The 21,738-nt window shown below is 38.6% G+C and overlaps 1 protein-coding gene and 1 long non-coding RNA gene across 2 annotated transcripts in view; one reads left to right on the top strand and one right to left on the bottom strand.

Annotated features, from left to right (window-relative positions):
• Positions 1-404: 404 nt before the first annotated feature.
• The window catches only part of fa2h (fatty acid 2-hydroxylase), a 38,070-nt gene continuing 16,736 nt past the window's right edge, over positions 405-21,738 (top strand). Inside the window, exon 1 of the mRNA XM_017474032.3 lies at positions 405-840. Within this exon, the coding sequence (XP_017329521.1) occupies positions 559-840 (282 nt within the window). The 5' untranslated portion in view covers positions 405-558. The remainder of the gene's footprint in view (positions 841-21,738) is intronic.
• Positions 6,688-17,060, bottom strand: LOC128633493 (uncharacterized). Its single transcript, XR_008396907.1, has 3 exons — positions 11,026-17,060; positions 10,821-10,914; positions 6,688-8,244 (listed from the first exon to the last, which is right to left on the bottom strand). It is a non-coding gene; the product is annotated as an uncharacterized LOC128633493 (long non-coding RNA).

Below are 21,738 nucleotides of genomic sequence, written 5' to 3'. Positions count from 1 at the left end.
ACAAACAAACAAAAAAAACGGCTAACAGACGAGCCTTAGGTAAACGTTGTTATCAGTTATTATCTTTCTACCTTCTCAAACAGATGGAATTGAATATATGCAAATAGATGCCAGTAGGCGGAAATGCCACAATCAGGAAGTTTAGCATGCACTAAACACCGTTTTGAAATTCCTTTTTTTCCTTCATCTTCTTTTTTTTTTTTTGAAAATATATATATATATATTTTTAAAAAAAAAAACAAAAAAAAACAAGCTAACTAAACAAGCACATTTTTAATTCATCGAAGAAAAATTCAAATGAAATGATTTTTCATCCTTGGTGTAACAGGTGCATCTAGCCGGACCAAACCCCTACAAGACCTAGCTCATGAATTATTCATGAGATACTAATAAGCTGGTTGCTAAGACGTGGGTTTGGAAAAATCAGAAGCTAGTAGCGCTTAGCTGGACGCTCAGCGGGGGAGCCAAGAAAAGTCCTCCAGTTTTATCTTACCAGATACCTGGATATACTTTTGTAATATATATATATATACTTATACACATATATAAATTTTAAAAATGTCTCCCTCAGTGTCCACTCGCTACTTCTCGGAGCAAGAAGTTGCGAGACACTGCACGAAGGAGTCATGCTGGGTGCTGGTGGGGACGCGGGTGTACGATGTGACCAGCTTCTTGCGGATGCACCCGGGCGGAGAGGCGCTGATTTTACGCCGCTCTGGGAGCGACATCAGCCAGCAGCTGGACGGACCTCCGCACCGGCACTCGGAGAACGCGCGGCGGTGGCTGGAGCAGTACTACATCGGTGATATCGACAAGGACTGCACACAGATTCACACAGAGGTACGCACTTTTACTGAATTAAACACTAAGTAATTCATTAAAATAACAACTAAACAGTTATAGAGATGACAGCTCTCCGTTCATTTTAACCGACAAATCCCAAATTCAATATATAGTGCACTGGGTAGGGTGTGAAAAAGCATTACATGAGCAGTACTATATAGTGCGCGTATAAAGGGAGTCGTTTGCAATTCGGCTGTTGTCCATGATGCACCTGTTGTAAAACTATTTGAAGTTGTTCAGTGTGTTAACTTGTTTGTTAATGCTTACACGCTTGAGAAACCTGTAGATCAGTATTCACCACCCCTCCTGTCAGAGCTGATTTCCACCCTCCTTTCCTACCACACCTAATCCAGTTGATCAAGGCGTGCAGAGAGGTTTATGAGGTCTGTCATGTGTGTAAGGTGTGGGTGGAACTGGACTCTGTGTAGGGTGGTGGCCTCTGCTCGACATTGTTTATCAGTGTGTGTCAGAACGGTTATGTATGGGTTGCTATAGAGGAGTAAAGAACAGAAGAGGCAACAGGTGTGTCGACGACTTTCATTCGTCTAGGAATAGGCTACTACTTAGGTGACTGCTATCAAGAAAAGGGCAAGGCATTTGATATTAGCTGGGCCTATGAATACTTTAAGAATTAGGTAGCATACCAGCAGGGCTGCCATTCATATTACCCAGGCCAGGGTGAAACCTTTTAAAACAGCCCCTAAAGAAACACACATGGACACTACACACTGTGAAATGGAAATTATTTTAATGCACAATCAGATCGAAATCATTCGCATGTGATTTTCAGTATTGCTTTAAAAACCTTTGCCGTACATTCTGTTGAGTTAACTAATTCTTCTTCCTTTGTTATAATATATTTTTCTTTTCTTTTTTGTGTACGTGACATTTGGGACAGCTTGGAAAACTTGCATGATTGAAAGCATGACCCTCTCCATATGAGAAAATGTCTAATTGGTCAGAAAATGGTGTGGAAGCTCTTCATGCACCACACCACACCACACCACACCACAGACATTTTGCAAACCAGGAAATATGATCTTATCTCATGTTATATTAAATTATATATCAATAACCATACGCATGCCCTCTTTAGGAAAATTTTTTCCAGGAAACCTAATGGTGCGTCTTGTTCGAAAAACAGCCTGTGGTTAGCATTAGGGAGCCTACATGCTCTTTGCGTTAGGGAGATTCCTGGTACTCTGCATTAGGGATCCTGTGGGCATTATTCTTCAGAGACCAAGGTCCAAGCCCTACAGGAGCTCTGTATTAGTAAGAGTATGTATTTCTTATTAGGGTGCAGCTTCATAGGGAGTCTACGGGACATGTACTCCTTACAGGGCTGATTATAGGCACTGATCTTTAGGGTATCATCTTAGGGCTCCTCACAAGAGAGAGCATTAGACAACAAATGCTCTGTTTTACGAATAGAGACCAACCGGGGTTTATTTTAAGATGCTTACATGCGCTCTGCATTAGGGAGACTATAGGCACTAGTCTTTAGTGAGGTTAAGGATGTTCCTCGATAGTGCAGCCTACAAACAATCTCACTAGGAAGCCTAAAGTCTATGGGTACCTGTTACTGAGACTGTCTGGACCATGCCAGACATTAGAAGACTCTACAGGTAGCCTACAGGCAATACACTGGATTCTTCCTTCCACCACTGTTCTGGTGGCACTTGATGTAATACAGCTGCATTCAATGACAAACCTCTTATATGACAAATCTCTTATATATATATATATATATATATATATATATATATATATATATATATATATATATATATATATACATATATATATATATATATATATAATTTCTAAAGCAACATTGCATCACTGACACATCTTTGCTTCTGTAGTACAAAGGAGAGAACTTGTTAACTACACCCTTATAAACAGTCTAGTGTATGTATGTGTGTGTGTGTGAGAGAGAGAGTGAGAGAGAGAGAGAGAGAGAGAGAGAGTGAGACCCAGACTGAGAGGGAGAAAGTGTCAGACCGGTCTGGCTTGTCTGAGACAATCAGGTGTAGCCCAAAAAATGGTTCTTTTGAAAGCTTTCCATTGTGCTCATGGAACATATGAGCAGTCCATGGTGTTGTCCAGGGTTAGCTGTTCGTTCATGATCTTGTTTCTGCACTGTTGGGGTCCGGTGTGTTCAGTGGACACACATTCCTTAATATTTGTGAGTTAGTGAATGTCACAGTCTGGCCCTTAAAATGCCACTTCGTACGATGACAATATTTAAAGCAAAATAAGTGTATATTTCCTCTATGTGTATGTGTGTGTGTGTGTGTGTGTGTGTGTGTGTGTTGAAGGCTGGATGTAAGGATGTGCATTGTCATCATGTCCATAAAGCAAACTTGAGTGTGCCGCATTCTTTACCCATCTCGTGTTGTTCATTGTTTGCAGTGAAAAAGCACTACTCTTGTTTATCACTCGCTCGTACAAACTGCTATTGTGAACCTTATAACCCCATAAATCTGTGTGTAATGTGTGTGTGGGTAGGTGTGCGTGTGCTACGTGAAACTTACTGTTTCTTGTGTGTGTGCATTTCCCAGCGCTGTGTTTTTTGTTGTTGTTCCGGTGAGAAACACTAGTAGCTATTCAAAAATGAACCAATTTAAATAACCAATTAATGAACCAAATTAAATAATACACTAAATGCTGTGAAAGTTGTTTGCTTGATTATCATATTAAGTGCAAAGCTTTTTACTGGCTTTGTTGCCAGTATGCAAAACAAGCTAAGCGTATCAGTTACATACACTCACCAACTACACCAACAATCTCTGCTACTTCCTTCCAAGTTTTAAGATGAAATCATGGTTATAAAGTTTTCTTTCTCTTGCAGGGGGTCATGGTGGCTTAGTGGCTTAGTGATTAGCACATTTGCCTTGCACCTCTGGAGTTGGCTCTGCCCTGTGTGCACTGTGCCCCCGTGCTTTGTGGGTTTCATCTGGGTACTTCACTTTCCTCCCCCAGTCCAAAGACTTGCATTGTAGGTTGATTGATATTTCAAAATTGTCCGTAGTGTGTTAATGTGTGTGTGATTGTGCCCAGCGATGGGTTGGCACCCCGTCCAGGGTGTCCCCCGCCTTGTGCCCCCAGTTCCCTGGGATAGGCGCCAGGCTCCCCGCGACCCTGAGTAGGATAAGTGGTATGGAAAATAGATGGAACGAACTGCGTGTAGGAATTAAAGTAAAGAAACATCAGACCACATGCGCCATAGGATTGGTCCGAGGAATCATTCAAGCCTGTGGTTTTCATTTGTTGGTTTATCACGTCAACAAAGAATTGAAACAATCTCAATGCAAATGGTTGTCGTTTCAGTGTTATTGAGTGCATGAGCACAGAAAAGGAAGGCTTGCCTGTCACTTACCAGTGTCAACAAAGGGTTAGGTTGATGCTATCACAAGTGCGATTTTGGGCTGTGATTGCTCTTGTTTTTTGGTTCCATTTCCATACCTTTGTACTTGTTAGATTTCCATGTATCTCACAAATCTCCAAATCTCAGATTATGTAATTATGGGTTCGGAATTACACCGCACCAGGGAGGAAAGAAAAACACTTACACGGGCCCGGATTAATCACATTTCTGACACCAAACTGTTAGATTTCTATGTATCTCAGGAATCTCAGATTATGCCTTTCAGATCTTCTGTCATGCCTTCCAGCCTGTTCTACAATTACATCTATTAACATTTAGTTTTGTGCTTAGAAAGTGTGGTTCTCCTCAGAGCGTTTCAGATCGATCTGGGGAGCCTAAAATATCACATCACACACTATCACATGTATGCTCAAATAGACATCCGAGTTTATTCATGCAAACCAAGAGTATTTATACACATTGATAACAGCAGTGCGTGGACAGTTTCTACTGGTGCAGGGGCCAGACAGATAGACAAAACAAAACACACAACACACACTATAAAAATAAGTCTTTTCAAGAGACAGAAAATACATGTACCAGCTATAAGAAAGGATGGCAGTTGATCAGCTTATTTAAAGAGGTAATTAAATGTATACATTCATCATAGGTATTTAATAGCACAGAGACACACAAACAGAAACTACAACCCAGTATTCCCCGTATCCAAGGTGTCTTAGGACACTTCAAAATATGAGAGTACATGATATAAGAGAATTTCCTTTCAGTTTTTTTTTTTCATTTTATTCTATTAATTAACAAAGTATGTTTTAGCTAAGCATTCAGAGTCGCCAATGGCGATAGCTCATAGAAATCCAATATGTAAGATTGTGTCATAACATGTCTGCATTACAGGTGTTTCATTCTAAAATGTTTGTTCGGACTGCAGTTGTATCTGCTCGCTTATCACATTTCCTTGTATATGGTTAGGACTGTAGGGATTTTGCTGAATATAATGGTTTACTGTATATAAGGTCTGTGTCTAGTCACAGTTCTCTCTGTATTCAACATAAATATTGTGACTGATATTCGTGTTACCGTTCTCCTGGGTGTGCTTTTAACGAAAGAAAACAAAAGTCCACCTTTTTGTTGTTCAGTCTCCTGCTTTGACCTGTTTTCATGCTTGTTTTGCCCCATGCTGTTATTCCTGTCGCATGTCTCCGAGGTAAAGTCGTGGCATGCAACTGAATGAAAGGCAAACATATGAAAGGCACAGCAATAAATCTTTTTACGCATCGTTTTTTTTTTTTTCAAACGTGACCTGAATAAGATTGGATTTTGTTTTTCTCCATCTGCCATAATCTTCATGGATCCACCAAAACAAATCGGATTACTGCTGTCTGAACACAACCAGAGACACTTTAGAATCATTTAACAACAGATAGCCTATGAGGTTATCTGATTATGCACCACCATCTCAGATAACTGTGTAATGGAGATTTGTGAATGGAAAGTTTCTCTTGAACAGTGCATGTTTAGGTAACAATGCAACACCACACGGAAAATATTTCACTTCGGTGGAAATTCATTCACGACCTGGTCAGTTTCAAAGAACTATCAACATGCAACTTTGACCTTCACAGATGGACTGGATCCTGTACATGTTATAGACGTGTTGTAGATAGAATACTACCTACACTACACAAGAGTAGATATTAAAATCGTAACGCTGTTGGCTTTAACTGTGCCAGTGTACGTACATTCTTTGTAAGAATAGTTGGTTGTTATTTTTTAACACACAAAACAACCACAGGTATATCTGATTAAAAAAGCTGAACATGCTGGATATTGAGTTATTTTTGTTTCTTGCACTGTGATGAGCCTGACAAACCTGAATGAGTAAGAATGAAACGTGAAGTAACTAATGTTTGTGTGTATTAGGGATGTATCTAAACATGAATACATTATTCAGAATGAACAGATAATGCGTTGCAAGCAGATACAAATACAGATACGAATAGGAGAGCAAGTGTGAGCAAGCAGATTGATGCTCGTGGAACAAGGAAAGAGCATTAACATTGAAGATGCACTTGCAGCATTCATTCATTCATCCTTAGTAAAAGGACAGTATATGTTAGGCTAATAGTTTGTTTATTTTTTGAGTAAAATCTCAGAAAAGGTCAGGGGGCAGATACAAACCTGTGTTGCTGCTATTGCCATTATTATTTGTAGTAGTAGTAGTAGTAGTAATAGTAATATTATTATTATTATTATTATTATTATTGTTATTGTTATTAGTGTTATTGTTCCTGTGGTTATTATTATTATTATTATTATTGTTGTTATTGTTATTGTTATTAGTGTTATTGTTCCAGTGGTTATTATTATTCTATTATTATTATTATTATTATTATTATTATTATTATTATTGTTGTTGTTGTTGTTGTTATTGTTATTAGTGTTATTGTTCCGGTGGTTATTATTATTCTATTATTATTATTATTATTATTATTATTATTATTATTATTATTATTATTATTGTTATTGTTATTAGTGTTATTGTTCCGGTGGTTATTATTATTCTATTATTATTATTATTATTATTATTATTATTATTGTTATTGTTATTAGTGTTATTGTTCCGGTGGTTATTATTATTCTATTATTATTATTATTATTATTATTATTATTATTATTATTATTATTATTGTTATTAGTGTTATTGTTCCTGTGGTTATTATTATTATTAGGAGTAGTAGTAGTAATAGTTCCACATTCCACATTCTTGCACATTTGCACACATCTAAATGCATTCTTTACAGAGTTTGTTTACATATTTTATGTGTAGAGATATGCTCCATCTCTTTAGATTATACTATTTTTTTGCATTGTGCTATTTAAAATGTTTATGTATGTTTACCTGTAAATATTTGTTTTTACCACTACTGTAACGCTGCAATTTCCCTCAGGATCAATAAAGGCTATTTATCTAGCTATCTGAGCAAAAATAGTAAATGCATGTGCCGGATGAAAAAAAAAACAGTCTCATGCACCTCTTTATTTGAAAGTAATTATGAACTGGAGTGATGTCACTGAGGTTGAGGAACTGTCAGAACTCGTCCAATTTCACACACCACGCTGACAGTGCTGCCATTTCTGCCTCAGTTTTTTCCAATGTTTCTTTCTGGTATAGACTGCGCACAGTTCAGGTTGAAATAAGAATACAGATACAGATATGGGTATTTTTGAGCACCTTTGCAGACACAGATAGACTCAAGGCTCAGTTATGGACATTTTTTTTTTTAATGTTTAAATTCTTTTATAGACTTTCTCTCTGACACATTTTGCTTTGATTCAGACAGCTTCCTTTAGTTTAGAGGTGATACTTGACTTAAAAACACTTCTTAACAAACTGAACCCTAATAGATCAACCTTTTTTGTCTTTTTGCTATCCTTGTACAATATTTAAGGAATAATACATGACAGAGAGTGCTGTCTGTGACAGGAAAATAATCAACAAGGGGGTGGAGTCAGCTAAATGACTAGTGGAGTTACTGTTACTTCCCCAAATTATACTGATTATATTCCAATACCAGCACATCCAGAGGTGTTTTATTCCTCTTCTACCACAGCATTTTGCCAACACTAATATTTTTGTATTTATTGAAATAAAAGGACAATGCACCATATATGCTGTATATACACTCACTGAGCACTTTATTAGGAACAATTGCACACCTACTCTTTCATGTATTTATCTATTCATCCAAACACGTGACAGACCAGGTGATTTTTTCCCCCCTAATGCTCAACTGTCTAGTTTGGGTGAGCCTATGCCCAAGATTCCTGTTCTTGGCTGACAGGACTGTTACCCAGTGTGGTCTTCTGCTGTTGTAGCCCATCCTCCTCAAGGTTTGATGTGTTGTGCATGCTGAGATACTTCTCTGCTCACCACAGTTGTAAAGTGTGATTATATGAGTTACTATTTCCTTCCTGACAGCTCGAACCATTTTGCAGGAGATCGGCAGTTTCTGAAATACCAACAACCACAACCATACCACGGTTAAAGTCAAAGAGGTCACACTTTTTCTTTATTCTGGTGTTTTCTTCATTCGGCTGTATCTGCCACATGATTGGCTCATTAGATAATTGCAAAAATGTGCAGGTGTTTCTATGTGGATGGTGAGTGTGTGTGTGTATGTTCCACAACTTTATACCAACATTAAACATATGTATGTGTGTGTGTGTGTGTGTGTATATATATATATATATATATATATATATATATATATATATATATATATATATATATATATATATATATATATATAATGTTATGACTAATGTTGGTTTAATGTTGTAGAACATCTGCGAAACCTGTTATCACTTGGCTAATGGCTAACAGCTATAAACACTCATTGCCCTTCCAGCCTCTCTTTTATTCTCTTTCTTGAAGATAATAAGAAAATTCAGCTTGTCATGTCTCTGAGAAACAGCAACATGCCAAGACTTTCCTATTTCAAGAAAATTTAGGTACAGATGTAAGCACTGACACTGGAGACACCTTCTATAGACAGTCAATAAGTGTCTCCTCAGAGAAAACTTTACCATGTGATAATAATATAATATAGAACCGTTTGAGTCAGTGTGACTGTGCTAATTTGCTCTGACGTTGGGTTTCAGATCAGGTTCCTCTTGTTTATGGCCTTATCAGGTCTTGGAGAATGCGTTTGTACAGCAGCAATAGCATCTTATTGCCTCTTGCACATTTTATTGTTTCATTTCGTTAGAACATTTTATTGTTTTGCCTTTTAATATCTGTCAGTATAATTTACCATATAACCTTAGTCCTTAGTGCCTTTTGGCACCACTCATGATGCCTAAAGTTTAAGGGTCAAACACTTGCCTCATGTCGGGTAGAAAGCCGAAAACCTGCAAAGTGATTCACTGATCCACACACTATTCAGTCATACACACTGGCTCCACTTATATGGCTGAAATGTGTCGGGAAGTTCAAATGCCACAAATGTGTTTGTGACCCAGCGGGCATTGAACTAGCAGGGGTATCACGGTTACGGTTTCGGCTGCCAAACCCAGCACTGTAAACATTTTTGTTTGTGTACTTGTAGTTGGATGATGTAAGCAGCTTTGAGTTTGCTTTAAGCATGTAAAAGGCAGTGTACGTCATGCACTATTGATTGTTTTAGGAGAATATTTATTGTTTTTAAATAATAATATTGTCTCTCTATGCAAAAGAACAGCATGTTAGGGATTAGGAACGAGGCACATCTTATAGTTTTAGCATAAAATAACTGTATTAGTTGCTATCTTGGAAGCGATAGACAACAAAATAGGCTAAATTAAAGAAAAACAAGCCAGGCAGTGGAAGCTCAGTGGTTAAGATGTTGGACTACTGATTGGCAGGTCATGAGTTCAGATCCCAACACTGCCAAGCTGCCACTGCTGGGCCATGGAGCAAGGCCCTTAACCCTCAAACTGCTTAATTGTATAAAAATTAGATAAATATAAGTCACTTTGGATAAGGGCGTTTTCCAAATGTCGTAAATGTAAATGTAAGTCGACTCCAGTAGCTTCAACCGGGCCACATCTGCTGACATGTCTAGTCCTTCTTATTACTAATTTGTATGCCAGAACTACCTTTAATATCATGTATAGTACTAAAATGTGAGGGAGGGAAGTTATTAAAGAAAAAAACTTTTCAGACATTTGACCTTGCCATGACCTTGATCCTGTTTGGATCAATTCCAAAATGTAATCTAATATTTCCATGTAAATCCTGCAAACATTCAGCCATTGGTTCTTCTAACAAGAATCTAGGATGGATGAACAGACTGATGGACGGACATCCTAAAAAAACATAATGACTCTCCCACTCTCCCAGTGGAGGAGGCATAAAAACAACTTTAAGTGTGTTAGTAAGTTGTTGGGCCTCAATGAGCTGCCAGATTCATGTGCTTTTTTTTGTTGATAATTTTGGTGATGGTGATGGAGAGCGCTGTCTGACACGTCGCTCCAAAATTTACAATTGATGTTCTATTAGGTTGAGCTCTGATAAATGTGAAGTCCAGAGCATACGATTTACATAATTTCCATCCTCATCAAACCCTTCCGTGAGTCCTCGTGCCCTGTGGATGGGGGCGGAGTCATCCTGGAGGAGACCACTCCCATGACAATATGCTTCATCGTAGCATAAATGTGATTAGTCATAAGAACTTGTTTGATTTGTTTCCGGTGACAAGTGGAACCAAACCATGCCAGCAAAAACAAATGCCTCATGCAGCATAACAAGCCACCAGTCATTTCCATCCATTAGCGTGTCGTCCAGCAGAAGAATGCACAAGGGCAGGGATCGGCTCTCCAGTGCACTCTCTGGAATGCCTCCGCTGCATGGATATGAATCTCATTTTGCTGTCAATAGCCTTTTTGTTTCAGCATGCCTGCATAGAAACCAACATGCAAACCAAAATCTACAATATCTTTATCTTTCACTTAGAATCCCAAATTTGATCAGAAAGGTCAGTGTAATCTTTATATGCTGCGTGGCTGAAGATTATCATGTGGCTGTTAGTAAGGATGTTGTTTGTACCATTTTGCATTGTTGTGGTGACGGGAACTCGCTGCTGTTGCTTTGTTACTCTTGAGCCTATGTGTCTTGTCCCTATGGGGTTCCCTCTGTACTCCTGGATAAAGAGAGGTTAGTGAGAGAGGGCAGAAAGAGGTACAGGCAATGAAGCTGATCAGTGTAGACAGCATAGGTAGCGTGGCTCAAGCGAAGATTAATTACCACGTACCACCAACACAGCTGGTGCCCTTAAGATTGCTCATCCGGGACTTGGAGCAGCACTGGCTCACTAATTACATCACAGTACCGCTGCCTCGCCTGGAGGATGGCCTGCTAGGTGAAAACGTCAGACAAAACTCCCAGTGGAAAAATTCAGAAATTGACCGTGACTGTATCAGTGCTGATAGTTGAGTTTTGCCTCCTGTTGAGTTCTAAATGCCTTCAGGGGTGTCAGACTATAAGCAGAAGTGTACAGAGTGACAAATGTTAGGAGAGATTCATCATGCGCTAATACACTAGAAGAACAACTTCAAGAACCTTTTTTTAATGTGTGTGGTCTCCATATATATATCTCCATCCAAATATTAATGTGATGGATTATTAAAAGGATGTAACTCTGGACCAATCAGAAGGTCCTGGAAGCTGAAGCATTAAATAGCATAAATCCACTACATTATTGATTAAGAGGTCGTCACTTTGGGACTGTGAACAAACTACTGAGTCCATTTCAGAAAGGTCAATTCAGTTTTATTTGTATAGCACATTTCACTACAGCCATGGTCACAAAGCAGCTTTACAGAAATCTGATATAGATTTATATCTTTATTAAGCAAGCCAGAGGTGATAGTGTCAAGGAAAAACTCCCTGAGACAACTTGAGGAAGACACCTTGAGAGGAACTCAAAAGGGAACCCATCTTTAAAAAAAAAAAAAGTCTGATTTAATATCTAGCACTTGAAGATGAGATCACTGTAATTTTACCATGATGGGAATGCCTGATAGTGCTCATGGTAGTTGTAATCAATTCAGTGTCCATTTATTTATATGATGCTTTCCCAAAAGTACAGCAATCATTACACAGTAATATACTGAATAATTACTGGTCCATGGTTAAATAACATGCACAGCTATTGTGTACAACGCAACATTATGATGCAAGCAAGGTGGCAAAATGGGCAAATATTTGCACTTTTAAACAGGGAGCAGTGAAACTTATCACAAAGAAATCACAAGGAAACTCAAGGAAAAGGTTTTCACTTTCAGAGAAGATTCACATGACTGTAGGCTACGACAACATGGAGGCACCATCAAAATCTTATAGGACATGGTTACACAACTCTAATCATTGTCTCAATTTTGTCACAAATGTTTCTTCTAGAATTCCTAATGAGAAATAGAATGAGACCAGATTTTTCGGATATAAAGGGGTCAAACAAATGCATCAGATGCATCTTCTGATCACAAGACAAACACTTTTCCCTTGAAAACTTGGCCATTGAAAATTAAATAAACTTTAAAAAAAATTTTTTTTATGTATCCCAGGAGACGTGGGGTACAAGGTCGGGGGCACCCTGGGCGGGCAGGGCACAATCACACACTACGGACAATTTAGAGATGCCAATCAGCCTATAACATATATCTTTGGACTGGGGGAGGAAACCCAGAGGAAGCCCCCGAAGCACAGGGAGAAAATGCAAGCTCTGCGCACACAGAGCAGAGGCAGGAATTGAACCCCTAATCCTGGGGGTGCGAGGCAGACTTGTTAACCACATGTCAACAAAGGCTTTTGACATTGTGACTTTCCTGAAAAGTGGAAATGCCAGCGACATTTCCAAATAAAAACGACACACACTTTTCCTGTATCGCTGGGTGCAGAGTATTTACTAGTGAATAACTAACTAAAACTGTGAGCATATGAGATCTCTGATTATAACTTTAATACACAAACCAAGTTGCATGAAGAAGGTCAGTGGAGTAAAAAAAAGTTATAATTTCAATTTTAAATTTAAGAGAAATAAATTTAAGTCAAAGAAATTTGACTTCCTGACGTTTATGATCTATAATAATACTGGGCATTTTGCATGCTTTCATTTCCTGTTTGTTTCAGCGGTTCTTTGTCCTCATCACGTTGCAGATCAGGTGATCCTCTTGGCCACACACTTTGATAACAAAACCACAGCTGAATTAGTGGTTTAGTGCTTTGGTTGTCTTGCTGTATGTTGTCCCGCCATCCTCTTTTTTTTTTTTTTTTTTTGAGCAGATATGATTTGAGTGCTCGGTTAAGAGGCATACATGCACACATCACCATGTTTCACCAATCACGTGCTTTGGAACATGTCTAACTCCTACCCATTTTTACTGCTACACTTACCTCATGATTTTTCAGATTCTCTCAAGTATGCATCAGTATTTGTCCTGGAACTTCACAAACATTTTGTGGAAATTTTTTGGAAACTGTAATTTGGCCGAATTGTGTGATAAAGATCCTGTAAGGATAAACAATCCGAGCGATTCAGAAAACAGGCTCTCACATAAACATTCTTCAGAGTGAGCTTGAAATAATAAGTGTATATTTTTCTGTCCATTAGCATGTTTTGTTTACATTTTGCAATTTCCATTACCATATTTGAAACTGCCCCTTAAATTTTGTGTAATCCTATGCCGTCCAAGTAGTGATTACACCCTGAGATTTTCATGAAAAATGCCTCATGACCATGATTTCTCATGACCTTTGTTCTCGTGACCAAATAATTCTTTTACGATGTGTGGTTTTTTTGCCTTTGACAGCAAATCGTCCATTGTAAACCCGGCTTCGGGTAATAAAGTTGTTACGAATGGTGTTCCTCTGAATGCTAAAGAAATTACACCAGCCTATTGTTCAATCTTCACACCTGAACATCGCTAGCTGGTTTGCAGCACCATAGTACACCAGTAATCCATGGCTACTTGGTGTTGAAGGAGAAAACAGCAGCTCGGTTATGCAGAGAATCCTTAATGGCATTTTGAATCTGATGAAACTTTGTTTTGTCCTTGCTCCATTCTCTGTGTTTCATCCTCATAATGAAATGGCAACTAAAGTGGAGATACTGAGCTTAAAAGCAACTCTGGCTTTTCAGTGTCTTTGTGGCAGGTCTTTTTCCTGCTGCTGAAGGTGTATTTGAAAAGGTGGTTTGAGAAAATGATGGTGAATTTATTATACTGCACTGGTAACCCGGGGAAACAGGTGCTTTTGGGGCTTTTTAAGTACTTTTGTGCAAATCTGTGCATGCAAAGGAAGCCTTTTGCATGCATTGTGCAAATTGAATGCACATGTTGGACATGTTAGGCTTTTTATGCTTTGCTTGAAAAGATCTTCCATAATTGCATCAATTCTAATATATATATATATATATTTATATTGTCTGGTGTAACTGTTCATATTGTTACTCCACAAACCGTCTGGTCTTAAAGTTGAACTGCACTCTTTTTTTCTCCCCCACTTGCATTTCTAGCAGCAGGTGAACCACACCTTCCACCTGTCACACAGTTCCTTAGAGGATCTATTACATTATCTCAACGTCCACTCATGCTTTATAGGTCACATGCCTCCAGTGTCATTCTGTGCTTTTCTTGCCCATTGACAAAGCAGAATTGTGTGCCCATTCCATAACAAACAATATGACAAATATGGTCATCCGTCTTTCTTACGGTTTAATTTGTGTTTAGAATACCCTTTGTCTCCACAATTTTACCTGAAACTCAATGAGTACGAAAGAGAGCTGGACAGAAACTGCACCGAACACTGAAATAAATTAATAGTTTCTGGCCAGGCAGGTTAGTTCAGATGTCTGTGCAGGAGCTTATGCATCACCAACATACCTGTTTGTGTAGCAAAAGACTCACGCTGCCTCGCCCTAAATCTTGACTAGAAGTTCCGAGCTGACCTGAGATCAGTTTCGCTCTCTTGTCGAAGCCTGGAATTTACAGCGTGGTGAGAACAAGGCAAATTTGAATGCCTTCCTGTGCACTCTGCATTCAAAACCCTCACATTTGGTGTGCATTGCATGTCTACGCAAATGTGTAATACTAAACCGGCTCATCTGCAACAGTGCTGGTTTGTTCTCATTTAAATTGTTGAATTGATGTTTTGTTTAAAGCCAACACTTAGACTTTTTATTTTAACCTAAAAAACTTGTGTATTAAAGACTGGCATAAATAAAATGTTGACTCAGAGGAATCACCAAGTTATAGTGAATTTTAGTCAGTATTTTAGGTTTTGCACGTAGCTTTGTTAAAGCATTTCGTTTTGAAATCATTCTGGGACTCTTCTGTGACATCTCTGAATAACACTAGTAACATTGACTCATTGGTTGATTAGTGACAGGTCAATGCCTTATAATGAATGGACAGTCCTTCCAAATGCTCATCCACCACCGTCTTTATCAGTTTTCTGCTGTCCAACCGTGTATCATGGCACCATTATGATAAGGGTTAAACATTAACAAGGATGAGCTCGCATGGGCTGTGTAACCTGTGGACACTGATAGCAGTGAGATAATATGTGTCGAGTATGGGATGCTTGCTGAGTTTCATTTGAATCAGTGTGTGCAAATAGGCTTTGAAGCGTTACACAATCGGAACAATACGTGGCCATCGCCAATCCTTTGTTGGATTTTCCCCGTATGTGTCCCAGTGATGAATATATTTCAATATGGGCATAGTATTCTGAAATAAAAAAGAGGTATTTAGTATTAGGGGTGTTAAGGTTTGAACGTTTCTGAGAATGAATTAAGGAACATGGAAATGGAGGTTGCTGTAGTGTGTTTTAGGGCAGTCCAGAAGGGGGGGGCTGTGAAAATTTTAATTACAGCCAGATTAAAAAAAAAAAAAAGGTGAGAAACACTGGAGTAAGGTATTTAACTGGGTAAAACAACTGAACAGATTGATATGTGTTAGGGAAATCAGGTTTTTTTGAAAACGTCAGCAGTTAGGTAAACATTCGATCATACACTGTGGCTAACCCTGAATCTGTGACACTGTAACTACCCTGTTTAGCATTAACATATAATCAGTGTATTACCTTTTTGAATGGGATCAAATGACCGGGATAATTATTTTGTGCTTCATGGCTGCAGTGAAGTCTTGTCCCTCTCTATCTCATTAATCGCTCTGGCCTTGTGTATTTCTGTACTTGACATCACAGTGGACTTTGAACCCATTTCTGATTTTGATGATGTGGAGCAGCAATCATACAATCACCCTTTATCCCACCCTATCCATGTCACTTCCATATTACCACAGATGCTTTTCTGTTCCACAACAGCTTTTCATATCAATCTTATATCCTCCCACACTTTTGGATAATGCCATTCACATTCCAGGCAATTACAATGACTACTGCGTGAACTCCTCTCACTCCTGTGGATGATAGCTATTGTGACTAAATTCATCCAGACTACACCTTTATCTGAGGCAGTGTTGTGTTCAGATGGAGTAAAGTGTAGAGTTCAACTCTGCCTCTATCTGTAGAAGGAATAGGTGGATTGAAGAGATGGGTGGAGGTTTGAATGAACGTTAGCCTGGAAGTTACACCCTGTTGAAATCCTACCACAAAACTGCTGATATTGGTTTACTTGAGGAAAAAAAGACCAGATTATGAGGTCTGCAATTAAATACACCAGAGATTGTTATCTGTTGGTATTGGTTCTTTGCAAGGAGGCTACTTCAGGTCCAAAGGCCATAAAGGCTGTAAACTTGTTTCTGAAGAGCAGATATAACCTACATTTGTTCTTCGTTTGGTGCGCTGAAGAACCAGTTTAAGTAGCTTTTAGATTTTAAATGATGCAGTGTGACTATGGGTAAAACAGATATTGCCAAAGGCCAGGGAGAAACTCTAAGTCATACAGCAAAATAACAAACAACAAAAGCTTACGAGATATGACTCTGGGAGAGTGTGAAGATCTAGGTCAGATTGGTAGGGCTTGAGGACAGGATGCAAGGCATGAAAAGCGTTGAGGGGACAAAAGGATTGGAAGGGATGAGAAGGATGAGGGTTTCTAGTGTCTTTAGGCAATCCAACATCCCACTATATCCATGGCAAATACAACCCTTGCACTATAACCCCTACAGATAGCCCCCCACAACCCCATACACACACTGCCAGCTATGTTCTAGCTGTACCAGCCTGCACATAGCTCCCTTCTTCTTTCTTGTTTGGCCCTTGTCCTGTCATTACCACAATTCTCTCTGTTTCCTTCTCTCTCTCTCTCTCTCTCTCTCTCTCTCTCTCTCTCTCTCTCTCTCTCTCTCTCGCTTTTCTCTCTGTCCTGTTGTTGATAAAGATCCATCATTGTCCAGCCTCCACACCATGATGGCCTTCTCACAATCTGAGCTCGCTTCTCTCTCTGGCTTGTGAAGTAGATCCCAATGCAATTCATCTAAACTTTGGAATTACACCATGCATGTTGGTTTAAAAGGGTGTGGGACTGAGTCAGCCCTAAATGTCAATGTTGGCTAATTGCAGGGCAGCAGCACCATGCAACCTAAACATGGCTACGAGGCTCGTGAATTACTCCTGGTCATTTTAATACTTGTTTTTAATTTGTGACATGTCTATTGGCTCCCTGTTAAAAAAAAGGGGGGAATATATCTTAGTTCAGTTTACCACCATCTTCATCAAATGGAGAAATATCTTGGACAGTATGGCACGTTGGGTGGGTGGTGGAAAACCTGCTCAACCTGCTCCACTCTGCATGGGACACACCATGCTTCCAATAGGGGATAATAATAGAGAACAATGAGGGCGTTTACCTTTCTTCTTCATATCCCCCCTTCCCTTCGTTTTCTGTAATCAAACACATTCACTTTTCCATTTGAAGGCCAGTGAATGAAGTTTTGAAGTAAAAAAAAACGTTTTCCAAACAGACTCACATTTCAGTTTATGTTAAAAGCAATATGTTAGGAGAGTTTCAGTTTGGATTTAGGACATGGCAGAACCCTGCGTTCTTCTTTGGATGTCAACACTGTTGGAACAGTACCATTCAATTTTTGCTGCCATAAATTGAGTTATCAGCACTGATATTATGAAACAAAATTTCAATCTTACATTATTCTGTCTTAAGGGCTTAATTTAACTGACTACAGCTGGGTGTCCAAACCTTTTCAGTATTCTTTTTCACAGTTTATGGCATCAAAATGTTGCCAAGATATCTTCTAAGAGTACTAAACTGGCTGCTAAAACACCATCTCATTTCCCCATTTCCCGCTTTTATTTCATTTATATGAACTCTTAACTCTTGTTGAATTGAGGATCTGATTAATATATTTAATCCACACTGTTGCACTTGCTTAGCTAGCAAGATATATAAGTCATGTTTCAAGTGAGCCATTTTAGGACATTTAGCAATAGTGTGATTGTAAAACCAATATCATAATTGCATACATTCATTCATCTTCAGTCTGGGGCTGCAACTAACAATTATTTTCATAATCGATTAATCGGCCGATTATGTTTTTAAGATTAATCGGGGGGGGGGGGGGGGGGGGGTGCAAACATACCGTACCATTTTTATTTTTATTTTCATGAAATTCACAAACTGAGTGTTACAAATCCAAACTAGAGCTGCAACAACTAATCGATAAAATCGATAATAATCGATTATGAAAATCGTTGTCAACGAGTCTGCTTATCGAATAGTTGGTCTGCGTGCGGCACGGGGTGCGTTTACTCATTACGTTACTTCTGTTCCGAAAACACGCCTCGGAGAGTAAATACTAAAGTTGTGTCCCGAATGACGTACACTTACACTATGCATTATGTACTATACCGTCTAATATATGAATTTGAGAAAGGTAATATCGTCTCAAATGGAACACTAGCGGGTTTTTACTAACTGGAAGTGTAAGCCGCTTCCTAATTGACGTCATACGCACATAATGCGACGCCGCTAGCCTTAGCCTAATACCCAGAGTCACCCACAATAACTTTCTTCAGTTTACTGTTTATGTCAGTGTTACCTTTTATAAAAAGTAATGCGTAAATACTATTATATAATATAAACTTATATATTAGTTTATATTATATATAAGTATTACTGCATTATTTTTATGGATGCACAAAAAGCACTGAATTAAACTACAGTCCTAAATGAATAATGTATATTCTGGTGTGTGTCTGTGTGTATTGGGTTCTTTTCAGTCTTATATAATTGGACAAACAGTTGTGTAAAGTTTTAGTCTGAAGTTTATATTTGTAACTCTCAGTTTGTGGATTCTATGTTAAATAAACAAAAAAAAGGTAAGTTTGTCCTCCTCATCCAATTAATCGATTAATCAAAATAAATAAAAAAATTAAAAAATAGTTTATTTGATTATGAAAATAACCGTTAGTTGCAGCCCTACTTCAGACTAAAACTTTACATTAACATAGTTTATATTATATAAAAGAATGTATGCATTATTTTTCATGGATGCACAAAAAAGCACTGATAATTAATGAAGTCTCACTTTCACTATACCTTATGGTTTCTGTTACTCACTGCCTCCAGACATATTGTTTTACTTATGTTTACTTTGATTGCACCGTTTTAATTAGACATTAGAGATCTTACTCACGCTCCCACTGTTCATCAACGAAACTTCCGGGAGAGTTAGGATGTCTGTACTAATATATATATGTGTGTGTGTGTGTGTGTGTGCGCGTTTGTGTGTGTGTGTGTGTGTGTGTGTGTGTGTGTGTGTGTATATATATATATATATATATATATATATATATATATATATATATATATATATATATATATGTGATGTGTAGGTGTATAACAACTTGTGTTACTGATTTGTGACTCAGAGCATATAGATGAAGCATGGAGAGAGGAACTGGCCAGAGAGGGAGTGGAGCACCACATCTCATGATCGGGGATGGGAGTTTCCTGGGAGCTGTGTTTATGAATGAGGTGGAGCTAACCTGTCCTGTTGCAAGTTTGTTTGTGTGTGTGTGTGTGTGTGTGTGTGTGTGTGTGTGCGTGTGCGTATATATGTAGATGAAATCATCTACCTAGAGATTAAGGCCTTTCATAACCTTTATCCCACAGTCAGATCGTATGACTACTCAGCAGAGTACTTGGCACTGATGACTAAACTTCTCTTGGTTATTTTGTAAAAATACAGCTTTAATGTGGAATGTACAGTGACTTCTGAAATCCCATCAAACAGTCATACATTCATCTGTGTAGGACATTTTGCAGTCTCAAAGCTGTTTATTTGAGTTACCAAAGCCTTCTTGTCAGCTCGAACTAGTCTGGCCATTCTCCTGTTTTTTTTTGTTTTTTTGTTTGTTTGTTTTGTTTTTTGTACGTTGTGCGTGAAAATCCCTGGAGATCAGCAGTTTCTGAAATACTCAAGACAGCGCATGTAGAATGAACAACCATAACAGAGTCACTGAGATGTGTTCAGTATTCCCCCCAATTTAGTCTAGGCCGATTCCCAACCAGTCCCAGGCATGCCACACTCAGTCAGCTCTCCACTATTATACGACATTCGGTTGGCTTCATGCCCTTCCTCCGAGACACGTGAAGCTCATGCACACACACACACAAGAGGAAAGCACTATCCGCCCCCTTCTTCATGCTCGATCTCACATAAGGCCATGATTGGCTAGGGTTGCTGTGATTGACAGGGGAGAGAGTGTAGAACCCAGGGTGTCTCTAAGATGGAGGACTACAGCAAGCACCTTTCAGTGTTTTCAGACACACACACACACACTGACAGACAGACAGACCGATATACACTCACACAGACAAACAGAAAGATACACAAACACTCGCACAAAGAGACAGACAGAAATACACTCATGCAGACAAATGACAAATACATTGTCCTCTCTTAGTACAATGTGTACTAAGTTTTCTGCTTCTTTACTTCATATAGTAAAGAAATACTTTATACCCCCCCCTCTATCTTTCTGCAATAATTTCTGACTAAAGTAGCAGCAGAAAACGTTCTCTTGCAGCAATTGAAATGATGTTGCCTTTATCTGTAGCGTGTTCTGTACAGTAACGTGATGACACTTCTACACTCAATCACACTAAAGATAAAATCTAAAGGTTGATCCGGTGTATAACACACTGTGGGTCCAACAGACATGCTACAGAGCAAAGGTTATCTCTCATGATGGAGATAGGATTACTGAAGCTTCAAACTGGGAGTCTGTGGTTTTCGGTCATCCAGGTCATGATTAATGTTGTAATAGAACGTTCTAGTAAATGGACCTCTGCTCAGTTCCTCACAGATGTTTCGCTTCCAATGCGTTTTACTGACTGGTGGGGAATTTCTGCTGCTTAAACAATGTGAGCATAAGTGTCATTTGCATAAGTGTCACTATGTTATTGTTTTGGTTTGGCGCAAGGAAATTTTTTGCTGTTTTCATAGTCATAAACTAATTAACCATCTGTATTAAAGTACAGGGAGCGCCAGTATGATGGGATCTTTGAACTCGTTTTGGTTCAAACGTGTGTGTGTGTGTGTGTAAATCCCTTCCAAAATCCCCCTCTTTGCTCAGAGGCAAGTATAAGTTAAGTTGCTATTAGGATACAATTAAATTTTTTAGTCAGATTTGCGCTTTCTGTCCTGTGTTATGCATCACTTTCACTTTCTCTCACGTGTGATCTTCATTCTGATAGCGTTACGCTCTAGAAAGATGAATCTCAAGGTCACTGTAATTCAATATTCGATAACTCTTCCCTCTCTTACATATATGAATCTGTAAAAGTGCGAAATTATATTTTGCTATAGGAGATAGGTGTGTTTGCTTGTAGCAGGATCAGCTCTAATTCCTACACATAGTGGAGTGACAAATTAAAGGAAATAAACACGGTCCCCCACAGCATAACATCGTTTCTTTCCTTTAATTTGTCGCTTGTCTGTGTGCAGAAATTAGAGCTGATCCTGTTTTAAACTCAGTTTTG

Source organism: Ictalurus punctatus, chromosome 8, assembly GCF_001660625.3.
Source record: "Ictalurus punctatus breed USDA103 chromosome 8, Coco_2.0, whole genome shotgun sequence".
In the NCBI taxonomy this organism is placed as follows: domain Eukaryota; kingdom Metazoa; phylum Chordata; class Actinopteri; order Siluriformes; family Ictaluridae; genus Ictalurus; species Ictalurus punctatus.
This window is presented reverse-complemented; position numbering and strand designations above follow the sequence as displayed.